Source organism: Anomalospiza imberbis, chromosome 2 (assembly GCF_031753505.1).
Source record: "Anomalospiza imberbis isolate Cuckoo-Finch-1a 21T00152 chromosome 2, ASM3175350v1, whole genome shotgun sequence".
NCBI lineage: Eukaryota > Metazoa > Chordata > Aves > Passeriformes > Viduidae > Anomalospiza > Anomalospiza imberbis.
In genome coordinates this window covers 107568698-107593451 of record NC_089682.1, presented here as the reverse complement: position 1 = coordinate 107593451, position 24754 = coordinate 107568698, and the positions used below count along the sequence as shown (strand labels likewise).

The window sequence follows — 24754 nt, the reverse complement described above, 5'->3', positions numbered from 1 at the left end:
GTAGGAATTTTGTTTCTGTTATAGAGAAGGGAATAATTATAAACCCCATGAGTCCTATTGATGTGAACTACTTCAGTGAAAAAGGTTTAAGATACACAGGTGTAGGGTGACATTTTTGGGGTGGGGGGGGGAATTGCTAATATCAGTATTCGTTGGCTGCAAGGTCCTTTTGTTAGTTCTGCTTTAGATGTAATGCAATTTATTTGAGATAAAGAATTCTGTGAACTAATGCTAATTTACTTTTGATTCCAAATTCTTGATTTGCTTTTGCTTCCAATTTTCTGGTTTGGGACCTTGTACAGTTCATCAATAACCAGTATCAGTAAAATTCAGCTCCATTTGGAGCTTTGATTATGGGTTACATTTTTGTATTACTTGCCTTCTTGGTGACTACTTATAAGAGGTGAGTAGATGATCTATTGGGATTATCACAGGACCACATAAGTCATTATTTGCCACTTACAGAGACACACGCATTAATCTTTGTGTGTCTCTGTAAGTGGACTTCCTGGGAAAAGATTTACCCCAGTTAGCAGTTAGGTTTTCTCCCCATAAGGCAATGGCTTGGTAGATATGGTTATGAAGTACTTATTTACCTGGTAGACGGAGAAGGGAAGGATGGTTCTTGTCAGTCTTACTAAGAATAAAAACCATAACAGTTAAAAGGATAGTGTCTCTAAGGGGCAGGATTTTTCATTCTTCCACCACTATGTTATGAAGCAAGGAAAGGGAAAATGGCTGTAGGTAGGTTGGAGGAGGAAGAGTATGAGTTTGTGTACACTTAGTGTTCCAAAGTAGTGGTTACCTTTATGAAGAGAAATGTGTGCTGTTCTTCTGTTGTTGTGCAAATTTCTTGAATTTACTAGTTAGGAGCTGGTGTTGCAGCCAATTCAAGAAATATGTGTCTATGTGCTTCTACTGTAATGTACTTTGGTAAAAAGTTACAGATCCAGATTGCCCACTAGTTTGCAGCTCTGGGAAATCATGTGCTTAATATGACATGCCTAGGCTTGTGACAGCTGGGCTATAAAGAATCATTTCTGTGGTGGAAGGGCATGTGCCCAGGAAATGTGCCAAGGAGGCTGTGAATATGGACACTGTTAGAGATGACTCACATTAGGAAAAACATGTAGCTCGTGGCTTTAGCATGTTGGCATGCAAACACAAAAGTCTGCTAAATGCTCTGCAGAAGGAATCTTTTTTCAGCACTGTGACAGAACATTCATTGTTGTGGGTTTTCTTGCAAGCAAGTGGCTCTGCAAGCTCTCCTACTACTAGCTTATGGCAAAAAGGATGCATTTAAAGATTAATTGTATACTGCTGTGGTGATTGCAAGAGGTAATTGTTGAAGAGTGTCTGCTGCATTAGATAGTAGAATTGACTAGTTATATGTGTCTAGGAGTTGAAATGTGACATTTTTTCTTGAGACCTGAAGAAGGCAGGAGTTTCAGAGGATTGGAGAATGATTCCAAAGGCAAACAGCTTTTTTTATACATGTATACATGCATAAAATACTGCATACTGAGGTGGTTCTGCTTAGTCTGAAGTGTCATATTACTTGTGTTTTTCATGGACTTCACAGAGTCCAAACTGGAATGAGCAGTTCTTCTCTTTACTCAGTTTCTGCTGTGCACTGGCTACCCAGCAGATGCCTTTATTTTTTCCTTTGTGGTTGAACATGTTAGATGGCTGACAAACCTTGATGAAAGGACATAAATGCGCCACATGCAAAACCACAATGATTTCTTTGATTGCAGGGACCTTTTGGCCAGCTTGCAGTAAGGACTTGTGTTTAGAAGAGAACCTTTGGGCTCATCCGTATCTCCCTCCCCTCAAAGGGATGGCAGCCCCAGGACAGCTAGCATTCATCCTGACGCCAAGAGACTTCAAAGGAGGTAAGCGCCTCAGAAACGCTCCCCAGACAAAACACTTGTCAGTCCTGCACCCCAGCCTGGTAATATTCTTTACTACAGCTTTACCATCATTCATGGCTCCTTTGTGACAATTTTTTGAGAACTCTATGGGGCCTCATCAAGTGGTTGCAGCCCCCTTAAGATTCACCAAGTTGTCCATTGCTGTTGATTTGCTTAAGAATATGCCCCCAGTGGAAGGGAAAAATACATGTTACACTTGTGGAGTATAACTCAGACATATGCTCCCCTCATTCCCTTAGTTTGTTATTTTCATATTTTGAAAGAGGTCTAAACTTGCACTTTTCTCAATCCTTCTTCCTTAAGGTTAAAGTTGGAGGAAGGAAAAAAAGAAATCAAAACCAAATGTTGCTTACTTCAGTTTTAAACCCATTTTAAAAATAGGTTTCTGAAATAGCTCTTTATATCCAGATTATTTCCACCTAGTTCTTTGTGTGCTTAAATTTCTAGTGAGCATTATTCCAGAAAAGTTCTGGGGAAGTAAATTACTGCATTTTGTTCTCCTTGAGGGAAATATGTCCTTAGGAATTATTTTTCCATGTTAGAGATGCTACCAACATGAAGTACAGGCTTCCAAATGCCTGTGGAAAAGTAATTTACTAAAGAAAGCAATTTAAAATAAACAGAAGTTTACTTTGATATCATAAATTTAAACACAAAATGCCCGTTGTAGCTTTTAAAAATCTATTGTTTTGTAAAAGAAGACTTTTCAGGGGTGACATCAACCCCTTCTCCACCTAATTCAGGTTTATTGTATGAATATTTAGCTCTAGATCTTTCTTTTCACAGTCTTATTCCAGTATATAATATATATTATGTATTTTATATATATATATATATATATATATATATATATATATACACATATATTCCAGTATATTCTTATATGAAAACTAAGAATATTACTGGAATCATAAGGAAGAACCTTCTAGGGTTTTTAGCTGTGTTGGGTTCTTTTATATTTTTTTAAATTTTTTTTTCCTTTAGTAGGAATATTTGGGCATGTAATAGACCTTACTTAAGTGAAGATGATCATATCTTTGCTAAACAGCTACTATATTTTTTTCTAAGGGTGTGGATTAGGAGAATATAGTTGGCACTCAGACCATTTAAATGTTAGTATATTTAAATATATTGAGGTAGTGAAGAAGTGGATTGTCCTGGAAAAGAATATCCTGCCTAATTCTACGTTTACATATGTGGAAACAAAGGCGACTTTTCTTTCCCTCATTTGATCTGCCTTTTACTGTCAGTGGAAGTGGAGGTGGTTTTTTTGTTGGGGTTTTTGTGGTGTTTTTTTTTTTTCTTTTTTTTTTGTGTGTGTGTGTTTTGGTTTCTTTTTGGGTGGGGGACGTAATTTTAAATAAATTTGGTCTTATGCCTGCTTCTCTAGAAATTCAGCAAGGAAGAGTAGAAACAGGACTGAGAATTGCTAGACTGCTTTTTAGTCTAAAAGTGTCTGTTGATGGACATCTCCTCTGGTAAAATGAGAAACCTAGCTATAGATAGGAAGTGTTATATTATTTGGAGGCTCTGGAATTAATGAAATACTTAAAATCCCTTTAAAGGTAAATCTAGTTACTCCTATTGTCAGTTTTTCCTGGAAGAAGCTGATATTCAAAGCAACATTCTTTCTCTTTCAAATTGAGAGTAGAACTCATTCATTTAGGAAGCAAAATCGATTTTAACTGTTTTCTTTAGTAACAGTTTTAACTGCTGAGAGTTCTTAGATGTTTCTTTCATCATCATCATCATCATCACCAGATGATATACTTCAGAATGGCAAGATTTTTCATCATACTCTTGTGATTAATAGTTTATCTTAATCTATATTTCATACCATCCGCTTTTGCTCCTCTTACACCTCAAAATCCCAAGGTAGTATATTAATTTGCAAAGTTAAAAATAACTTATTCATAGCATCTGCTGGTGTTTCAGTACTTTTTCACCTTTCTAAGAAAATGAGACAGTACTTGAAGACTGCTCTAAAGCAAGGCTTGTTAGTTGTGTCAGGATGGGGAGGGAGAGGACAGTTTATCCAGAGGATGTCTTTGGTGGCATACCTGTGTATGTGTAGTGCTGTTATCTCATAAAATAATTTCTCTTGTTCTTTGAAACCAACGGTTGTCTTTCCATGCCATCTGACTTTCAAGTGCTTTGAAACAAGTGTCTTTATACTAGAGTTTGGTTTTACTTAATGAAATCTCCAATAACATAAGCAAATAGCTTTCAAGTAATACACCAATCTGTACAATTTCGTGTTGTAGTAGTAGGAGGAATTAGTTGGAAAAACGTTGGCAGATGATTAGGTTGTCAAAGAAAAGCTCAAGTGAGGGATTAGGTACCCTGTGGAACTCGGTGCTTCACAGGAAGTGTTGCAGTAGTGGTGGTATTCTTATTCCTTGTTGAGGCTAAAAATTCTGTTCTTTCAGATATGGAGGAAAAAATACAGTGCTTACTGAGATTGCCTTCAAGAGCAAACTATACTGCCTTAGAAAGATGATATGAATTAGCATAGAAAGATTTATTTTTCTGACTTTGTTTTCTGCAAAGACAATTCCAAAAAGTTTTGAAAACATTGTAGCCTTTCCTGAAACTGTTTAACAGCTGTAGGACTGGAGTTTTGGAGTAGTAGGATTGATTTGTCCATTTGCAGTGGAAAGGACCTTATTTACTACTTCACTAACAGAATTTGGTACCTATAATGTTCAAATTTTGGAGAAACTTAATGTGAATATCTGACTTTTGATATCGGTGATTCTATCCTTTGTCAAATCCTTGCTGTCTGTTGAAAGAGTTATTCTATGGCATTGAGCAATCAGACTGGTATCTGGATAGGCTGCTTGAAGTTCAGGGGTGCACTGCTTGCCTTCTGTACCTCTCCAAGGATTGTGTACTGAAAAGAATGGGATGAAAGAGCAGATAGTGATATGCTACTTATTCTGGGTTGTTAACATATGGCAGCACTGGGTGTAGTTCTGATCTGATTTAAATTGGGCCAAAAATATATCATATGTGTGTATATATATATATATGTATGTGTAACATTTGTAACTAGTCAAAAAATGACAAGAATTGAGGCCATGAGGTAGATCTGAATCGTATTCCTTAGCAAAATTGTTCATTTGCTGAATAATAGTAATAGCCACCTTGTACTTACTCCTGAAGAACTCAATTTTGGCAGTTGGTATCTGTTCTAATAATAATCTGTGGGTCTACAAATTGAACAGTCAGCTATTGGAAAGTTTGCAAATCCCGATGAATTTCAAGGATGTAATGGCAATAAATCAACTCATAGGTGTCCTCTCTCTAAAGCCCTAAATAACTGTTTTCTTGTATGTGTATTATTTGTTATGATCGTACGAGCTCCAGGGCAAGGACATTTACAGTGTTTTGGAGGTCTTGATGCTTCTTGATACATGTTTTCAGATTTTTTGGCAGTTGGTGACCTTTATTGTTGATGAAAGTTTTGGAAGCAGGAACCACAAATACATAAATGCCATTTCCTGTCATTGCCCGAATGCATCATTTATGGCATCATACAGAATGTAATTTTTCTGTGCCTGATCTCTTTGTGTGTAATCTCCCAATGTTCACGTGTGTTAATAAACAGTGAGAGCTCAAATACCAGGGTTCTTCATAATGTATAATGAGATAGTAGCTACAGCTGTGGCTTGGTATTGAAAGGAGAGGGTGAATAAATAAGATGGTGCCTGAAGCTGTGCTTGATGACTCCAAGGAAAGGAAGGCACTTTGAAGAATTCAAATATATGAACTGTTATCCCTTAAAATATAGTTCTCTGGTTAATCATTCTTCCTCTTGTTATGAAGGGTGTCAGGGCAATAAATGTTTTCAGATTAATTTTAGACAGGTAGCTTGGTGCTTCTGTCTTTGGCAGGTTACATGGTTTGTTTTGGGGCAGGCCCTTCTTTTATTGTGCTTGTGGGCTGGGTGAAAGCATCTTTGGCATTACATGATTCTGCCACCTGGTGGCTTTGACGAACAGCAGGGGCTTCAGATGCACTTAAAAGCACAAGGGTGAATAGATCCTGAAAAAAAATCCCTTTTTCTTTCAAAAATGGAGGGAATCAGTTGGAAAGGTGGCTTAAAGTAGATATGGAAGACGAGGTACATGATGTCTGCATCTCATTTTTCAAGTTGAGAATTTAAGAATCAGTATGCAAGTATTTAAAAAACTTATGATTACTACACCTGTCAGGCTTCTCTGGGTTTTTAAATATGAGATTAACAGAAGACAAATCTCCATGTAATGGTAACTACTTGTAGCAGGAATGCAATTTAGAGAAGTTACCATGTTGCGTGCATTGTGTTTTTCAAGGTTCTTTTATTCTGGTTTCTTATGCTTGGAAAATTACGAATATCAATACTAAATTTATATCAGTACTTAAATATAAGAGCCTTTTCCTGGCCCTTATTACTTTGACATAACTGAAAAATTTATTAAACAAATTACCACATCTCAAGTTGATGCAGTGAATATCAGTTTTAGTACTAGTTTGTTCTCTTCAGTTGAAGTTGTGTTTTTGATTTTCTGTATTCGAGGTTTTTCTTCTAATGCAGTGATAGTAAAATTTCTGTGTATAGGTCAATTTAACGAATCTGTCATGTTATTTCAATCAAATATATTATTTCTAGCTTCTGATTGTTCATAGGTGTTTTAGTGCTTGCAAATAGAGATTCTAAGTGGAGTTTGGATGTGACTTGTGTCCATAACTAAACAAGCTTTTTGCACATCTTTATAAATACACATTGTTCTGCTGCTAATGGTGTACCATAAATTTAAGGTGGGAAATGCCTTTTCTCACAATGAATTCAAGTTGGGAGAATTTCTTCCTTACAATAGGTGTGGGGAGATTTTATTTCACTTAAAAACAAACATATGCTTACTGTTGTTACTACAGTTTTCAAATTGCAGAGGTCATTCAGTACACTTAATTCAGGGTCCTTCCAGTCCTTTTTTTTGTGACTGTGTTAGGTTTTCCTCTGCAGTCTCTCCTTCCCACAAGAAAGGAGATTTAGAAACAATTTCATCAGTACATACTTGTTTTGATTGCTTTAGCTTGGTCTCTCCTGTATAATATTGTGTAAGAAATGTGTATGTTCTTCACATAAAAGAAATAGGAAGCCTCTCTGAAGGTAGGCTTCTCCCATGTTTATTTAGATTTTTTTAACTTTGTAAGGACTTACAAACAAACATGTTACTCTTGATTACTTGTTTCTGTAAATCTTCTGCCCTCTTCAGGTTTCAGTTAAAATGTACCTTTGAGATTCTAGATAAGATTTTTGGTAGATGGCCTTCTTTCTTCTCCTGTGTACAGTCTTCAATTTTTATGTACTAGAAATTCTTTACCTGCTGTATCTGCACTTGTTTTGCAAGTACTTTCATGATATCGAAGTAACTTGATGAAGGAAACTTCATCAGAGGTAAAGTTGCTATTGTAAGTTTTTTCGGTGGTTCTAGAGTTAAAATCAGAGGTAGGACCTCAAGAAGAGCAACCACCGTTTGGAAAAGATCTACAGAAACTCTTAACAGAATTTCTTCAAGATTCCAAAGCTGTTCCTTTCTTCAGTTTCATAGTACCAGAGGGAAAACCGCTTGTTCTTGCTGTGAAAAAGGAAATATTCTATGTGCCCTCATTAATCTGCACATCTTAGTTTATAAAGAAATAATAATCCTAAATTTGGATGGATGACTCATCATGGCTTCACTGTATTTTGAAGAAAATTCAATGCTGTGTTGTGGCTGATGCTTAGAAGAAGAAAACTGTCCTTGTTTCAGATCTTAAAGTGGAGCACTGAATATTGCTAGTGTCAGTATATAAATGTAGTATCTTCTTGAAAGTATAAGTGATTATGTGTAATATATAATTACTAATCTAGGCTGTGGAAGAAAAGGTGGTGCTTTTGGAGTTCTGTTTGAGAGCAAAAGGGGAATATATACTGAAAAGGGTGAGAAGTTCAAGCAAAAAAAGAATTTGGGCAGATGTAAAAAGGAAAGTGACAGTAGGTGTTAGGGAATGTGAGGCGTGCCAGCGACACTCAGGAAAGGAGGAGGCCTGTTGCTGTGGTGATGCCACAGTCAGTTGATAGTAGCTCTGTGCTGGCCTTGTGCTGTTGTTACAAGGCATTATCTCTGGTTTGCATGGCCAGGTTTTGGTAGTGGGGGGCCACGAGGGCAGCTTCTGTGAGAAGCTGCTGGAAGCTTTCTCCAGGTCCTATAAAGCCAGTGCCAGCTGGCTCCAGGGTGGATGTGCTGCTGGCCCAGGCTGAGCCTGTAAGTGACTGTGGCAGTGCCTTTGGGATAACAGATTTCAGAAGGGAGGGAGGAAAAAACCTGCACAACTGCAGCTGGAAAGAGGGGTGAGAATAAGTGAGAGGAACAGCAAACACAAAGGTCAGTGGAGAAGGGGTGGGGGAGGAAGTGCTCCAAATGCTGGAGCTGAGATTCCCCTGCAGCCCCTGGTGTAGACCATGGTGGGGCAGCTGTGCCCCTGCAGCCCATGGGGGTTCAGTGGGACCTCAGAGATCCACCTGCAGCCTGTGGGGGAGACCCACACCACCCACACGGGTGGGTGTGCCTGAATGAGACTGTGGGAGGCTCACACTGGAGCAGGCTCCTGGCAAGACCTCTGGTCTTATGGAGAGATGAACCCACTCTGGAGCAGGTTTGACAGGACTTATGACACTGTGGGAGACCCACAGGCTGTTCCCTAAGGACTGCACCCCATGGCAGGGACCCACACTGGAGCAATTAATTTAAAATTGCAGCCTGTGGGAAGGACTCAGGTTGGAGAAGTCCATGGAGGACAGTCTTCTGTGGGAACAGGGCAGGAGTGTGAGGAGCCCTCCCTCTCAGGAGGAAGGAGTGACAGAGATGGGATGAACTGACCACAATCCCCATTTTCCCTTCCCCGGTTCCACTGCGGGGAGGAGATGGAGAAATTTGGAAGTGAAGTTCAAGCTCATGGAGAAGGGGCCAGGGGGAACAGGTTTTAATATTTGTTTTTATTTTTCATTATATTACTATGATTTGACTAGTAATAAATTAAAATGATGTCCCCAGTTTTAGTCTGCTTTGCCCATGAGGGCGTCTGGAGATTGTTCTCTCCCTGTCCTTACCTCACCCCATGAGCCTTTTACTATATTCTCTCTCCCATATCCAGGTGAGAAAGGGAGTGACAGAGTGCTTTTGGGGGATACCTAGCATCCAAGCCCCCACAGATGTAAAGTCACTGTATATAAGTTGTTGGTTCTAAGATGAAATACATACTGAGAAATTCATTACAGCTGTCTCACCAGAAGGATTTATTTGCATCTTCTTGTTAAGCAATAGATGCAGATTTTATATAAGAAAGCTTTAAAAAAATCCAAAAATAATTAGGGAAAGGTGGTAATAAGATTTGCTACCAGAGTAATTAAATTTATTTGAGTACAACATCGGAATCTGTTCAGGTACTTCATATGAATGATGGAAACTTTAAAAGCCCAAAACCATCGATGAAGTTGAGTAATATTTCTGAGGCAAGGGGGAACCATAGAGAATTAAAAATAACTTTGAATATAGGGATCCAGATAAAAAGATGCCATAATTGTAATAGATTTCTATTACTTTGCTTTACACTGGGACACAGATACAGTTGTGTGTGTGTGTGTGTGTTTCTCAACTGTATTTCCATACTTCATTTGTTTTAAAATGTAGAATTATTGAGTTCGCTGCATCAGTGGCTTTTGTATTGTAAACTCAGACATGTGGCCTCAGGCAGGTGATAATGAAAGTTTCAGGAGCAAAGACTAATTAAACTAGAAAAATAGTTAAAATTATAAATGATGATTTAAAAAGAAAAATATGTAATTAAAATTATATTCCTAAATATTTTTGTTATTTATTTTCTACCTCTAATTTCTAGTTTTCAGCTGGAGAATTTGGTACCTAGCATTCTAGAAAGTTTCTCTTTTGGGAAATGAGATCTTATTTTGAGTTGTTAATTCTTTAAATCCTTGAGATAATGGAAAAGGGAAGACACATCACTTGTTGACTTCTTTGTGAGGTGTTGTGGATGTTAGGGGGTTTTCCCTTTTTTTTTTTTTTTTTTCCTTCTTTTCTTCACTGTTCTTCAAAGGATCAAGGAGTTTGTTTGCTTCCTTTACCTTCTTTGCCAGCCAGGCATTTCCATGGAACTAGGAAGTAGTAGTGATGCAGTTGACATATTTGTGTTTAAGTTACTATTAAAATTAAGTGTGAGTTTTGAATATTCAGGAAATTTCATGTAGCTTTAAAACACATTTTATCAGCAAAATATAAAATTTTGATCAAGTTTAGGATGACTCACGATAAGGCACATCTCAGTAACATTCTTGTTCTGGAACTACAAGGACCGGAACCTTGAAGGGACAGGAAAAACATGAAAAAGTTGTAGCAGAAAAACAAGTATTTCAATACTGTGAGAGACTCTATCAAGATGAGTTACCCTTCTTGGAATATTTGTGGTGTCTGCAAGAAAGTAAGCACTGTCAGGATGTTGTGTGTCAGTACTGACATAGATTATATTTTTTAAATACTCTTTCTTCCTACAATCTGTGTTCTGGCTCTCTTAAAATATTTTTAACAAGACTATGTTTGTCAAATAGCATAAGTCGATTCCTGAAGAAAGGTATCTAAATTTAGCTGAATCTCTGTGTTAAAAATAGTGGATGATGAAGGAACCTTAATCCAGGGTCTTATCTAAAAATAGTATGGTATGTGTAACTGGAGGTAGGAAAAATGTACATTCACCTACAGCAGGAGTCCAGAGAGGGGGTGGATGCAGTGAACTATAGATATAATAATGACTAAAAGACTTATGTTAGTCCTAAGGGCTAAAATTTTAATCTCTGTGAGGATTTAGATGAAGTTATGTCCTGCAATACATTTACCACTTCTCTAAAAACTTGAATCCGTCCTTATAGATGAGAATTCAGAGTCAGATGCCCTGGCTGTGAGCCTTTATTTTTACATGAAATTTTATTCTGTCAGATAAAGTAAATGAATATTGTTGCTACTTATGTGCTCCTTGCTCTGAGAGATACCTATATTATTATGCTAGAGGTCTTGTGAAAGTTTGCTACATACCATAGAGGTGAAGCTAACAAAGCATACAATAATGTGGTAATCATAAAAAACTAAACCACCAGTGTTTTGTGCAGCAATTTCATTTGAGTACCTACATAGTAGATTAGTGGCTTTGCTTTGTTGCGTGTATTAAGGCTGGTACTGCAAAGAAAAGCTGAACTAACTGCTTCTCTTAGTGTATTTGGGAAAAAGATGCTGCCATCAGTGGAAAGAAATGATTGGTTCCAGTCTCTTTTCTTAGCACAGTGCATTGTATATATTGTGTTAAACGGTCCTGTAATATGTACCAAGGTTTTCTTTAGGAATATAGTAGCTTGATGTTGTTGTTAGTTTTTCTTTTAGTCATCTTAAACAATCTTCATTACTACTTTGCTGCTTCTTTCTTGAACACAACTGCAAAATACTATACCATATATCAGACGCATAAGCATTAGTGGAGAAAACCTACTTGACTGATCAAAAAAATGAAACAATGCAGAAAAATTAAGAATAAACTCTATTTCAATTTAAACTGGACAGGAGTCAAGCTTACTAAAGAAAATATTTTGAGGTATCTGTACAAATAAAGATGATCAACAAAATAGAGATAATATTTTCTAAGGAAAGGAAATATGTTATATGTAACACTATTTGATATTTGGAATGTCCTTAATTGGAATTTTAAAATTAAAATGCATTTTCCTCCATGCACACACTCCTGAGTAAATAATCCAGAGATACTTTTGAGGAACAGCTAAATGTTAGTGGTGTTTCAAAACTACAGATAATTTCTTCTGCAAAAAAAATGGAACAAGTCCCATTCACTCAAGTTACTGCTTCTTTTTTTTTTTTTTTAACCTAAATGCATGTTTTTGGTTTTTTGTTTTGCAGGATACAAAATTATGGATAATAATGGAATATCTGGGTGGAGGCTCTGCCCTTGATCTAGTAAGTAAATTGTGCATGTTTTTTTGTTACTTTACTTCACATAATTATATTCCTATCTTATAATTCTGGAAGCTATAATAGATCACTTGGCTGTGGCAATGTTCACTTTCAGGAAAGGATAAAAGAATTTGTCAGTGCCAGAAAAATGTTATTTTCCATGAGGCATGACTGATTATCTGTGTAAATAGAAGGGAACTAAGCAACATAATATTGGAAGCAGGATCTAAACATCTTAGAATGCTAATCTTCAGTCAGCCAGAGAACACTAGTGCCTGAAAATAGTTTTTTGTATCTCTTAATTCTGCCACCACAACTCTTATACAAGTTTATACATTTTAATTTGTCTTCCTCGCTACCCCCTCCCCCAAACAAATAAACAAAAGCTTCCCTGTTTGAAGTCTTTCTGAAGCCTAAACAGACAGAAATACAATTTAGGCTGGTATTAAAAATAGTATTTCAAAGAAATAGAAGAAGCTCTGGACTCCATGGAGGGTAGAGAGGCCTTGCAGGAAGCCCTGGATAGACCAAAGGGCTGTGAAATCACCAAGGGTATGAAATTTAACAGGAGCAAGTGCCTTGTTCTGGGATGAAGTTTGAAATGGAGTTTGAAAACCCAGGTTTGAATGGGAATTCGAAGGGGTCAGTGTGAATCATGTTGTCTGAGACTGGATTCTGACATTCACTTCAGCTATTAAAAAGCACCCAGGCCCCCTCTCAAATGACACACCTTCTTATTTAAAAAACACTATTACAGGAATAATAATGCATGTTTTAAGTATGTGAAAATTGTTATCCAAATTGAGGCAGAATGTCTTTGTAGCAGAGTTTGCAGTTGTCAAATGGGATAACTGATAAATGCTTGAGGAAGGAGCAAAAGGAACAAGGTCACTGTAAAGGGATTCTGATGGTGACATCCAGAAGACAGGAGTGGGTATTAAATGTGGGCTTCCTGCAGTTGTGTATTTTTGAACCCATTTATACTTTTATCTTCCACATCTGTTAGAAGTTCTGTGGTTGTGTAAAAATTCATGATGTTCCCTGTAAAGATATGACAAAAAATGTTTGTTTTTGTGAATCACTTTTTTTCTTCCTGACAGAAGAGCAATTAGAAATCTGGTTTGCTTTTATACTTCAGCTATTACTTTCTTTGTATAAGGTATAAAAGAGCAGAATGAAAATACATGTTACCATATTTTCTTGGGTTTTTTTCATCACACAAATTTCACTTGTGTGATGACTATGTGTTTATTCTCTAAGTTTGTTGCCTAGAAATAGTAGAAAGTACTTGTTCACATCTTAAAATGTTATTGAAGAAATTTCAGCCCAGAACTGAAATAATCCTGTAAGTGTCTATTGAGCACCTTTTGTGTGCTTCATTAATTTTCAATTTATGTTCTGGTGCATGTTCTCCTAGTTCTAACATGCACATTATGGTTCTCAACTAGAACCTGGCATGCTTTGCCACATTTTCATACTTGAGGCAAGGGTTACCATGATCCTTGAATTCCATGTTCAGAGTGCAGACATGTCATTCTAGCTTGGTGTTTTCTGTACTTGAATATGCACTGGATGATTTCAAAATCCTGCCTCACAAGAAAAAGTACATATAATGCAACTGCATGTACATTTTTGGTCAGACCTTGAGTGTAGTCCAAATTTGTGACCGAGGTCCAAGTGCCAGTCTTCTCAGATTTACTCTGTTTTCAGTAATTCCTCCTCACTAAGGTGAGCTGAATCTGACATAAGAGGTTTTCCCCCATTAGATGTGCTGTGTCATGTTACCAAGTCTCAAACTGGTGCTTGCAGCCTGGCTGGAGCGAAACTTTGAGAATGTCTTAGTGGGTCTCAGGTAGTGTAATATTTTGTGTATTATCAGAGCTAAGGGAAAGCAAATAAGATTATAACTAAAGCTGCAAAGATAAAGAAATGCATTGTTACATGAAATATTACCTCTGTTGCTATGCATGAGGATTTCTGAGCGATTAACTATTTTTAATTTTTATCTAAAAATCCTTATCTGAAATCCTTTCCTTCTCACAGAATGAAACTTTAGAGGTACAATTTTTTGATTGTGCTTTTGATTGAGTGCTGTTGAGGAGTAAATGAAATTGTGGAATATTTCCAATATTAACTGTTGGGCACAAAGTTTCAGTGTCTCTCTGGAGATGCTCTTATTGTTTAAGGAGTCTCTCTGGGTAGTGACCTTTCCTCTGTTATTCTCACTTTTAGAATTCATATCACATGTAAAGATCTTTGGGATCATATAACGCTACTGATTCTTCTTGTAAGAAGAATTACTTGGAATCTTTTAACAGTTAGCAGATTTATATTTCCAGTATTACTTGAAAAAAATTAACGTTTTAAAATATGTAATATTCTCTCAGCCTGTCAGTTTGAGTTGAGTTTTAGAGAGTTTCTCAAAATCCAGTGCAGTATGTTGTCATAGACTGATGGATGTAATACCTTGAATGTCTTAGCTTCTTGCTCAGGCTTTGAGATTTTGGTCCACATAGGGTCTGTGGAGTTGCACATCTAAGTTCAGTGTAATGTTAACAATCAGATGTTTTCAAAGGTATAGTATATCTATTACCTGACCACAAAGCAATAACTCGAAGCTCTGTCTTTATGGCACCTTTAACAAATTTTACATAATATTTTAGGTAAATTATTTCTTTGCCTGTTGTTCATTAAGCCACTTAGTTTAGAACTATGTGTTTTCAAAGAAGAATATTCTGTTTTGTCTCACTTTATGAAGTTAGAAAATTGAAAGTTTTGAGGGATGACAGAAGGAGTAATTTCTTTTTATAGTCACAATGTTATTTCTGTTTTCTGTCTATTTTTATACATATTTAAACATTGCTTGCATCTCCTAGTTAGAGCCTGGCTCACTTGATGAAACTCAAATTGCTACAATATTGAGGGAGATACTCAAAGGACTCGATTACTTGCATTCGGAAAAGAAGATCCACAGAGATATTAAAGGTAAATAGTTTTATTATTTGTGATGAAAGACTATCAGAACACATGCAAACCTGTATGAACACCCTTACATTGTCAAATGGTGTCAAATATCTTCTTTTCTGGTATTTCTTCTTCTTTATTCCAGCTGCTAATGTATTGCTGTCTGAACAAGGGGAAGTAAAACTGGCAGATTTTGGAGTAGCTGGACAGCTAACAGATACACAGATAAAGAGGAATACCTTTGTGGGAACACCATTTTGGATGGCACCTGAAGTAATAAAGCAATCAGCATATGATTCAAAGGTAAGGTACTTCAAGGCATTACTGAAGTCCCTTCATTTTTCTAAATTGAATTTCATAGGTTGGTCTTCAGAATGCAGCTAATTACTTTGGCAGTGTCTACATGAGAATGTGTTCAGCTGACACCTAGCACCTAAAAGCTGTTGGTGAGGAAAGATTTCCTAATTTTTATCCAAAGTTTAAGTTTCCTAGTTTATTAAGACAATCCAGATGGCAAGAAATGATACAGTATTCACGAGTGCATCCCATCACCTTTTATGCCACTCTATTGATGAGTATTTTGACTGTTTAAAAGTAGATAAGTGTACATATTTAGAAAAAGTAGAAGAGTGCAGATATATACAAAATGTTAATATTCTTCCACTTATTTTTGGAAAAAAATAGCCAGCAATACAGTTCAAGAATATGGATTTGGTGGATGTGAAAGTGGTGTTTGAAAGGGCTGTTACTCATCTCTGGCAGAATGTGCTGCTCTAACAGTGTTCTTTCAGATTTGCCATTCAGGAGGTGTTAATATTAAATACCAAATGTATCTATCTACACGATTTTGATCTAGCAGGGTGGCACACCAGCATACTGAAATCTCAAGACAAGCACAATATATAATTGTAATACATACTTAGGTCACAATAGGAATGTCATTCCATTACCGTTTCTGTATTCTCACCAGTATGGTGCTGTCTGTTCCTACTTGCCAGGAAGGAATGTGCCAATTAAAGCCAGCTCAAGCCTATTGCTTTTTTCAAAGTTCTTTGTGTTGGTTACTTGTTCTTTATGCTTCTGTTTGTTTGAGGTACATATACAGCTCTTCGCTGCCCCTGCCTTCTCCCTGCCCCACGTGGCCTGGCTAGCTCAGCAGGGCACCCATGTTACCAGCAAAGGCTCTTTGCCCAACCCACTGCTGCAGCTGTAGGTCTGAAATAAAGGTCACCCTCAAGCCCAATTTGTGTTAAAACTGGCTTTCTTTATTATAATTAGTAGTATTTCTTTATGTTCTTCCCTGAGCTCATCTTCCTTGACCATTTCCTCTGATTTCCCTGTGGCGATTTGTTGATTGGCCGTATCTCTGTGCAGTGGGACAGGTTGGGATGTTTCTTTCCATTTGCCAAGGCTGACTCTGGTCTAGGCTGTAGTATTGCTTAATTCCCTATTTGATATCTTTCTGTAAAGAGGCTATAAGAAGTAAAACACTGTAGAGCCTGTAGAAGCTTAAAAGACCCCAAAATCCCAATTTCAAGTTGATTAAACTTTTTTGGAATTGTGGTTATTATTTTTTTCCTTTGTGTGTTTTTGTGGGGGATTTTTAGTTAGTTTATTTGTTTTGGTTGGTTGAGGTTGGATTTTTTTGGTTTTTTGAGGTTTGGCTACTGGAAATGACCATTACTTGAACAAAGCCTTTCAATTTGGATTCTGGTCTTCGCATTTTGCATTCTGGCTGTTTGAGTCTGCAATGTCACATGGACATAAGAGTCTTGGATACTTGATGAGGGATTCCCAATAAAAGCTTGGAAGGGCTCTAGATTTTGGCAGTGCTTCTGCTTCCTGTTTTGATTCCTGTCTTACCTGAAAACATGTTTTCTTAACATGCTTCATTTTTCATATACGTTCTGTTCTTTCTACTATAAAACTTGTACTGTAAAAAAGAGATATTTAATTTGAAAGTGTCTTTTTCTTGCACATAGCCTGTTTTCTTTGACTTACAAGAACTTTAAAGCTGGAGTGAATTTTACACATTAGATGAGAAGAGGAAAGGCTTATGGCAGTATTGCAGTAAATAGTAGTTATCAGTGACTTGCTGACTGTCATCTGAACTTGGAAGAATTTTTGTTCAAGAGTTGAAACTCTATAAAAATGACAACATGTGATAAAACTTAATGGAGTGTCCCCACATCCTGAGGTCATGCTTATCCCTCTCCATTTGGAGAACTACTTGTGCTTGTTCTGGGGTTTCATTGTCACAGTCAAGTCCATACTAGAAATGCCTAATTGGATACATGTGCAATTGGTACTTCCTTTCTTATCTGTGAAAGGGGAGGATATGGTTCCAGAGGAATATGGGGTGAGTTATTTTTGATGTTTTCAACAGGCATGGGCTTCCAAAACCCATCTTGGACTTCAAAGAGTCTAGTGTGCAGCCATGGTTTGTTGCACTTTTTTGTTCATTTTTGTAGAGGAAGGTCACTAGCAGTAGAGTTGTAGATACATGAGGAAGAAAGGAAGTATTTAAATACATATGTGTTTGCAGGTGGATATCTGTGCACTCATACACACGTAAATTTGATGTTTATATTTGTATATACACATGCTCCACCTGTGACTGAAATTCTTGCCGAAGAAAACTATCCATTTATGTGGCTTTAACATTTCACTCTTGAGAAACTGAAATTCTGAATAAATTTGAAATAATAACACTCTGTTGTTAACATGAAGATTCATCTTCACAGGTGACATTTTTCTTTTGTAACCAAGAAAAGCTTTCCTGCTTTATAAGTTACTTATAATTAGGCTTGAGGAGAGCTTAGCTGGCAATGCTCTTATTAAGATAAATGAAACTCGGGGCTCATGTGCTTATGTAATTCTTTGAGCTCAGGAACTGTTCTGTAACATGGCCTAACAAAATGGGATTTCATAAATTCAGTGGTACGCTAATTGACTCCTGATTTTTTTTTCATTTTTACTTGCAAAATTAAGTAACTAAGATCTTAACAGTAGGATACTGTCTGAACAGTAGGAAGGAGGAGCTTGGTTTGGGCCAGGCACTGTGGCTGTGATAGTGGAATGGATGTGTGCAAGTCAGTCAGAGATTACCATGAGAATCCAAGGGGCTGACACAGGTGGGGTTGAGGGCTAAAGACAGTAGTGATAAATAAAATCTCTCCTCTATCCAGTACCTGGAAATAGATCTGTTTACAGCATAGCAAAGTTCCAACTGCTCTGTTTGGGAGTAAAACCAGACAGCTCATGTCAGATCTTTCCTGTTTTCCTGAGAATAAGTCTTTGTTCTGCTTTCACTTAAAAAGAAATAGGAAAAAACCAAACATAAATATTTTTAATTGTTATCATGTCGTTGGAACAGACATTTCTGTGGTATCTTTTATTTTTACCTTTCTGACAGGTTTATTATCCATTCTCTTGGCTTTTGGGTCTGTGATTTCAGCAAAACATAAGAGAATTATAATATATTGCTTCACATTACTTCAGGCAGAGCAATAGGATTTGTATCAAGGGAGACAGCATTCCCTAGAAAGAGTAGTACATTTTGATGGTGAAAACTTTTAAAGGCTACTTGGACCAAAAAGCTGAATATTACTGTTCAAGACTGCATTTCTCTAGTCTGTGAATAAGAATGCTATATAAAACCATTGTTAAACTCCAGGGAAGTTATATTCTAATGTACTAAATTTCTGATGGATGTACTAGCTAATTTATCTTGAGGAGAAATCTTGTGCAAGTTAAAATATTTTACTTTATGTAAATACTTTAGACTTATCCCATATTTACATAGTGTTCTTGAATATGGTAGATAAAATGCTAGTTTATAATGTCTCTGACATTGTTTTCTTGGTGTAGTAGTATTTATTTCAAAAAAATTTAAAGTCTACTTATTATAACTGTTTTATACTGAAGAGTGGGGACAACCAAGAAACTCTGTATACTTGGGCTATGGGGCTAATCACATAAAACATTGATAACAAAACCAATTTACACATGAAGTTATTTACAGTAAAGCTTAAAAATCTGCCTTTACAAGTATGATGGTTATGACTGGGGTAAAAGTAATTTTCTTCACATTAGCTGGTATATGGCTGTGTTTTGGGTTTGTGCTGCAAGTGTCGATAACTCAGGGATGTTTTCCTGATTGCTGAGCAGTGCTTGTACAGAGTCAAGGCCTCTCCTGCTTTTCACCCACCATCAAGCAGGCTGGGGGTGCACAAGGAGCTGGGAGGTGACTCAGCCAGGACAGCTGATCCCAGCTGACCAGAGGGATATTCCACACCATATGGCCTCATGCTCAGCAATAAAACCAGGGGAAAATCCCTGTTGCTCAGGGACTGGCTGAGCATCTTTCTGTTGGTGGTGAGCAGCTGTTTCCAGTTCACTTGCCCTTTTTGGGTTTTACTTCTCTCTTTGTTATTTTCTTTTCCATTGTAATTTATTAGTGTTGTTATTTCAATTGTTAAACTGTTCATAACCCACAAGTTTTCTCCCATTACCCTTCAAATTCTCTTCCTCCCCCATTCCACCAGGGGACGGTGTGAGCAAGCAGATGTATTTTGCTGGATAAACTAGAACAGCAAGCCAACAACTTTGTTTTCTTTTCTTTCTCCAACCTAATCTTAAAAGCATTCTCTCTTACAGGCAGATATCTGGTCATTAGGCATAACAGCCATAGAACTTGCAAAAGGAGAGCCACCTCATTCAGAATTACATCCAATGAAAGTTTTGTTCCTCATTCCTAAGAACAATCCACCAACACTGGAAGGAAACTTCAGTAAATCCCTCAAAGAATTTGTCGAGGCCTGCCTAAACAAGGACCCAAGCTTTGTGAGTTTCACGTTTGTCAGTGTGTAGTAGAGAACTTGACTGCTTTACATGAATTGTATGAGTGTCATTCATCTTCTCTAATATGGTGTGACATAAGTGACAGGTATATTTTTAGATACTGTATGTATTTAAAATCTCACTTGTATCAAGACTAAACTCTGGATTTCTTTGTTTTTATAGTGAGTCACTCAACACTTAAACATGGTAAAAAAACCCCAACTCTCTCTTTTTTTCTTTTAAGAGACCTACTGCAAAAGAACTTTTAAAACACAAATTCATTTTACGAAACTCCAAGAAAACATCTTACTTGGCTGACCTCATTGACAGGCATAAGAGATGGAAGTCTGAGCAAAGTCATGATGACTCCAGTTCTGATGACTCGGATACGTAAGTTTGAGGAGTCTATAGCCAAGGAGTTATTTTTAGCACGTGTATTCCTGTATTTAGTTATTTGCAGCTTTTCAGCTTAGTGGCCTTGGTAAATGAATACGATCTCAATTTTAGTATTGCCAGGGATTTCATGCAAGTAACAGTCACTGAAGAAAAACTCTTCTGGCCCATATTCTGTGCTGCCTTCTCTTTTATGTAGGGTACAGGGTTCTTCTTAGATATGAGGCTAGCTGTTCTGCAGACAGGACGTCTCAAGCTGCACAGCCAAGTAACACTGTGCAAATGAGATTCAAGTGAAGAGATTGCCACAATTTATTCACAAATGGATTAAATACCTCATAGTAAAGAAAACACAACTACTCTCTGCAATTCCAGGCTGTGTGCTAATGGCAAGCATCAGGTTATTTCTTGGGTGACATTACAGCTGTATATTTCTTTATGGTATTAATGGCTTCATGCCTTCCAGTGACCACAGTTCCAGGGTCTTAGCTATTTTTCTTGGCAAGAAAAGTGAATTTAGTTTTCTAATTTCATCCCCTTTCCCTAATGAGTTGAGGTACTCTGCTAAAGCCAGTTTTCAGATAGCAATAAAATGCTTCATGAGACTTGGGAAAATGTTTTCAATCTGTGATGCCTCACTTCCTTACATTTGGTGAAGTATCTTGGTTTAAATTTTTTCATTTAACCAAAAGATAAGTTACCTTAATTTTCATACTTGTTTTTATATGTAGTGGCCTGCACAGTAGAATCCTGATCTTGATCTACAGAGAGTTTTTATATTTAGTGTGTATATTGAATGAACATCAACACTAAGGTGTAGGTAATAAAAATGATTTTTTTTTTCCTTTCCCTTGAAGTGAAGCAGATGGTCAGGCTTCAGGTGGGAGTGACTCAGAAGAGTGGATCTTTACAATAAGAGAAAAAGACCCCAAGAATCTAGAGAATGGAGCAGCCCGGCCTTTGGAGTTGCAAAGAAATAAGGTGATCAAAATATTGACTTTGTAATACAAGGAAATAATTCTGCTTTAATAATTTAGTAATAATTTATGCCTTTAAAAGCATTTTTATTGTGAAACTTCAATAATTTTTGCTGAAAATGTGTTTTCTACAGTTGCCTTTCGCAAAACTTTTTGAGTAAGTCATGAAGTTTGGGCATTCTGTTAATGTGTTCTTTTTTGTAGTTGACAAAATATGTACCAAAATATTTCTATAGTTTGAGATACAGCCACTGCAGGAAGAGAAGGCAATAATGTATTTTTAAAATCTCATTCTGTATAGTAAACTAAAACCAGTACATTGCAAATCTAGGCTGGAGTTTTGGAGAAGGCATTTCGATCTTTTAAGGAAAAAGACCTCAATGTAATAAAGAACAGAATGTGCCCAGGTCCAGAAAAAAAAAAAAAATCCAAACCCAAACAACTCAGAATAAGGGATGTTTAGGAACTGCTTCACTGTATTTTCTGCAAGCTGTGTGGCCAGAGCAGGTTGTTGCTGTGCTGGCTCTGAAAATTCTGGAGAAATATAAGAAAAATATTGTATCATACAGGATGAACCTAGTAAATATCAGCATGTCTATGATTTAGTTAATACTCAGTAGGATTGTGGGAGTTTGGTACTTTTGGTTTGTGATTTGGTTTTTTTTTTCCCCTTCCAGTTTTGAGCTTGCGTGTATTTGAGGTGCTGCACTCTCAAATTTTAATTCAGCCTCTATTTTCCACAGTGCTTTGCAGCAGTATCTTGTAGAACATTTTCCATATATGGAAACAGAGCTTTCATAAAGTGTAGCATGTTGGAACTACATTTTGTCTTTAATTAACATACAATGAGGAGGCTTTTTTTTCAAAAATAAAATTGGTCAGATTTTTTTTTTCTTTAAAGGAAAAGGATCTCCCAAAGAGGCCTCTATCCCAATGCCTGTCTACAATTATATCCCCTTTATTTGCAGAGGTAAGTTGTTGCTTTAAAACTTAACAATTCCAAGGCTTATCTGAAAAAAATTGAAAAGCATAATGAATGACACCTAAGGTTGCTACTACCCATTTAGAACTTGCTGTGTTAAGTTTTAGCTGTGCTTTTGGTATGTCTGCTTCTGAGATCTGTATTTTACACCTAACATTACTTGATATGCATGGTAGTAACATCAGCCATGTTGGCCTAAAGCAATGAACGTGACAAGAAAAAGGTGTGTAAATGTTTGGGTTGCAGCATTCTGTTTTTGACACTACTTTATATATTTATCTTACTACAAATTTCAAGCTCTTCACTGTTTCAAGATATAGTTGTGGACCAGGTCATCGAGAGTTTTACTTTTGAATTTCAGTGATGAAAAATGTATTCTGTTCCCATTCTGAATTTTATATTTTTTATACTCTCTCCCCAAATACCTAAAAACAAGTTTGAAAAAGAATATATGAAGAATAAGAGAAGAATTTATAAAGATATGATTATTTTTAAAAGTTGATAAAATTACTGCAGTGTATATGTATAAACTATAGGTGTGCAAGTATGGATACTAAAGTATAGGAACCACATCTTGAGGCCAAACAGCTACAGTTAAATACCGCTTTTGCCCTTGGGATGCTTTGTTGTCAATTTTGACTGTAAACATGCTGAAAAGGATGTGTGAAGATTGAAGATGTGTGAAGATGAATGACATCCTGGTAAGTACTGTAAAGACAAACTTCTGCTTGAAAAAGGTCTTCAGTATGTGAGGGTGTATGATGAAAGTCAAATGCTGGCATTGTGAACACTGATAGTCACTTCCTAACAAGCTTCTGCATTATATTGTGTATAGAAATATTTATTAATATCTTATTAATGTATTTCTTCCTGGTTTCCTTTCAGTTGAAAGAGAAGAGTGAGGTGTGTGGTGGTAACACAGATTCCATAGAAGAACTGAGGAAGGCAGTTTATTTAGCTGAAGAGGCTTGTCCAGGCATTGCAGATACCATGGTGTCAAACCTTGTGCAGAGGCTTCAGAGGTAATGAAGCTATTTCAGTATGGCTTACAGAAATCTGCAGATCTGATTCTATAAATATTTGGCTTATGTTGAATTGAAATAATTAATTTTTGTTTCTAATGGAGAAGAAAACCACCTGTGCCAGCAGTTTGTCCTGTTCTGTTTGCTTACTGGAAAAACACTTAATTGTATCAGTAGTTCTAATTTCTAACTTCAGGTGATAGCACATACGTATGTTCATCCTATTGGTGTGCATATTGTGTGTCAAATGAGACTGGACAGGCTTTTCCCTTTGCAGTTCCTGTAAGGGACACACGCTTCCTTGGTGTCTGGGTGTGTGTTGCAGAGAACACTCTGTGTCACTCTTAGTTTCTTTTACCCACATGGATAAATTGACTGTTCAGTTGGTCTGTGTTTCCCTCACTCACATAGTCAGTGGTTCCTTATTCATTAAACACAGTCTGTATGGCCTTTGAGTGACACCTCCAAAACCAATATTTGGTCTTACTTCAAAAGGTCAAATTTCATGAGATTTTCTAACTGCCTGCCTTAGGAATATATTAGGAACAAATTATCAATTTTCTGTTCCTTTAAATGCTGCACAAGAAAGGATAGGAGGTATAAATTTCAGAATTGCTGCTGGGGGAGGCTGTAAATGCAACATTGAATCTAGGAGCCCACAGGTGTTGTGAAACTCACAGCAGCCGGATTGGATTGCTTGGTACTAGAAAAAACTCATGTCAATGATTAATCATGGACCACCACATGGAAGAAGATCACCCTGAGCAAGTGTCTTCCTTACACTATATCTAACCACACCTTGGTAAAGTTTAGGAATTCACAGCTTTGAGGTTGAAGCACAGAATTTCCAGGCTGGCACTTTCTCCTTCAGTAAAAACCAGTGCCAAGAAACTTGCAAGCAATCATGTTTGTTGCTTTATGGGCTGTTAAGAATAAAACCCAGTCAGCATCTCTAGTGCTGAAAGGTTACTTATAATGCCAGATGTCCTGTCCTGTCTTATTTGGTCCTGGCAGACTTGAAAGAGCTGCTGGAGCTTCCATCTCAGTTTTTTCCATTAGGGATTCCAAAATTGAATCCAGTCTTTCATCAGGTAATATTTCAGTGTCGTATTTTTATCAGTCTGGTATGGATCTTCCTGGAACTGGAAACCTCAAAGACTTGATGCTGCAATTGAGGCTGAAAATGGCCATGTGGAGACAGTGCCCAGACATGGGCATTTTTGGAGATGCTGGAAGTGATACACTTGTTCTGTCACGACAGCAACATTCATAATTTTTGTCCTGCGAGAAAGATTACAGAACCCTTTATATACCTATTTAGCATTGCTTTCCTTCTGTTCTGCTTCCTTGGACTATTACTGTTTTTCTTCCTCATAATGCCTTAGAGCAGTGAAGGCAAGCACTCCATTCTCTTTCTAGGAGAGAAAGAATTATTCATGGAGAATGCTTGTCTCTGAATCTCATCTGGGTGAACTTTTCTTTTTTTTCAGGGATGATATTCCAGCTAGTATGGGATAATGACTCCAGAAAGGGAGCGAAAGAATGAATAGCAAGAACTCCCACTAAAAATGAGCTTGAATCATTCCAT

At 37.0% G+C, this 24754-nt stretch overlaps 1 protein-coding gene across 4 annotated transcripts in view; it reads left to right on the top strand.

Annotated features, from left to right (window-relative positions):
• Positions 1 to 24754, top strand: part of STK24 (serine/threonine kinase 24) — a 51804-nt gene that overhangs the window by 23296 nt on the left and 3754 nt on the right. For 3 of the 4 annotated variants that reach the window (XM_068182502.1, XM_068182503.1, XM_068182505.1), the window contains 8 exons: positions 11933 to 11989; positions 14863 to 14971; positions 15096 to 15253; positions 19610 to 19795; positions 20037 to 20182; positions 21043 to 21166; positions 22064 to 22132; positions 23030 to 23166. In XM_068182502.1, coding sequence (XP_068038603.1) covers positions 11933 to 11989; positions 14863 to 14971; positions 15096 to 15253; positions 19610 to 19795; positions 20037 to 20182; positions 21043 to 21166; positions 22064 to 22132; positions 23030 to 23166 — 986 coding nt within the window. Of the gene's footprint in view, positions 1 to 1757; positions 1896 to 11932; positions 11990 to 14862; positions 14972 to 15095; positions 15254 to 19609; positions 19796 to 20036; positions 20183 to 21042; positions 21167 to 22063; positions 22133 to 23029; positions 23167 to 24754 lie in introns of all 4 variants that reach the window. The other variant, XM_068182504.1, reaches the window with a different exon arrangement.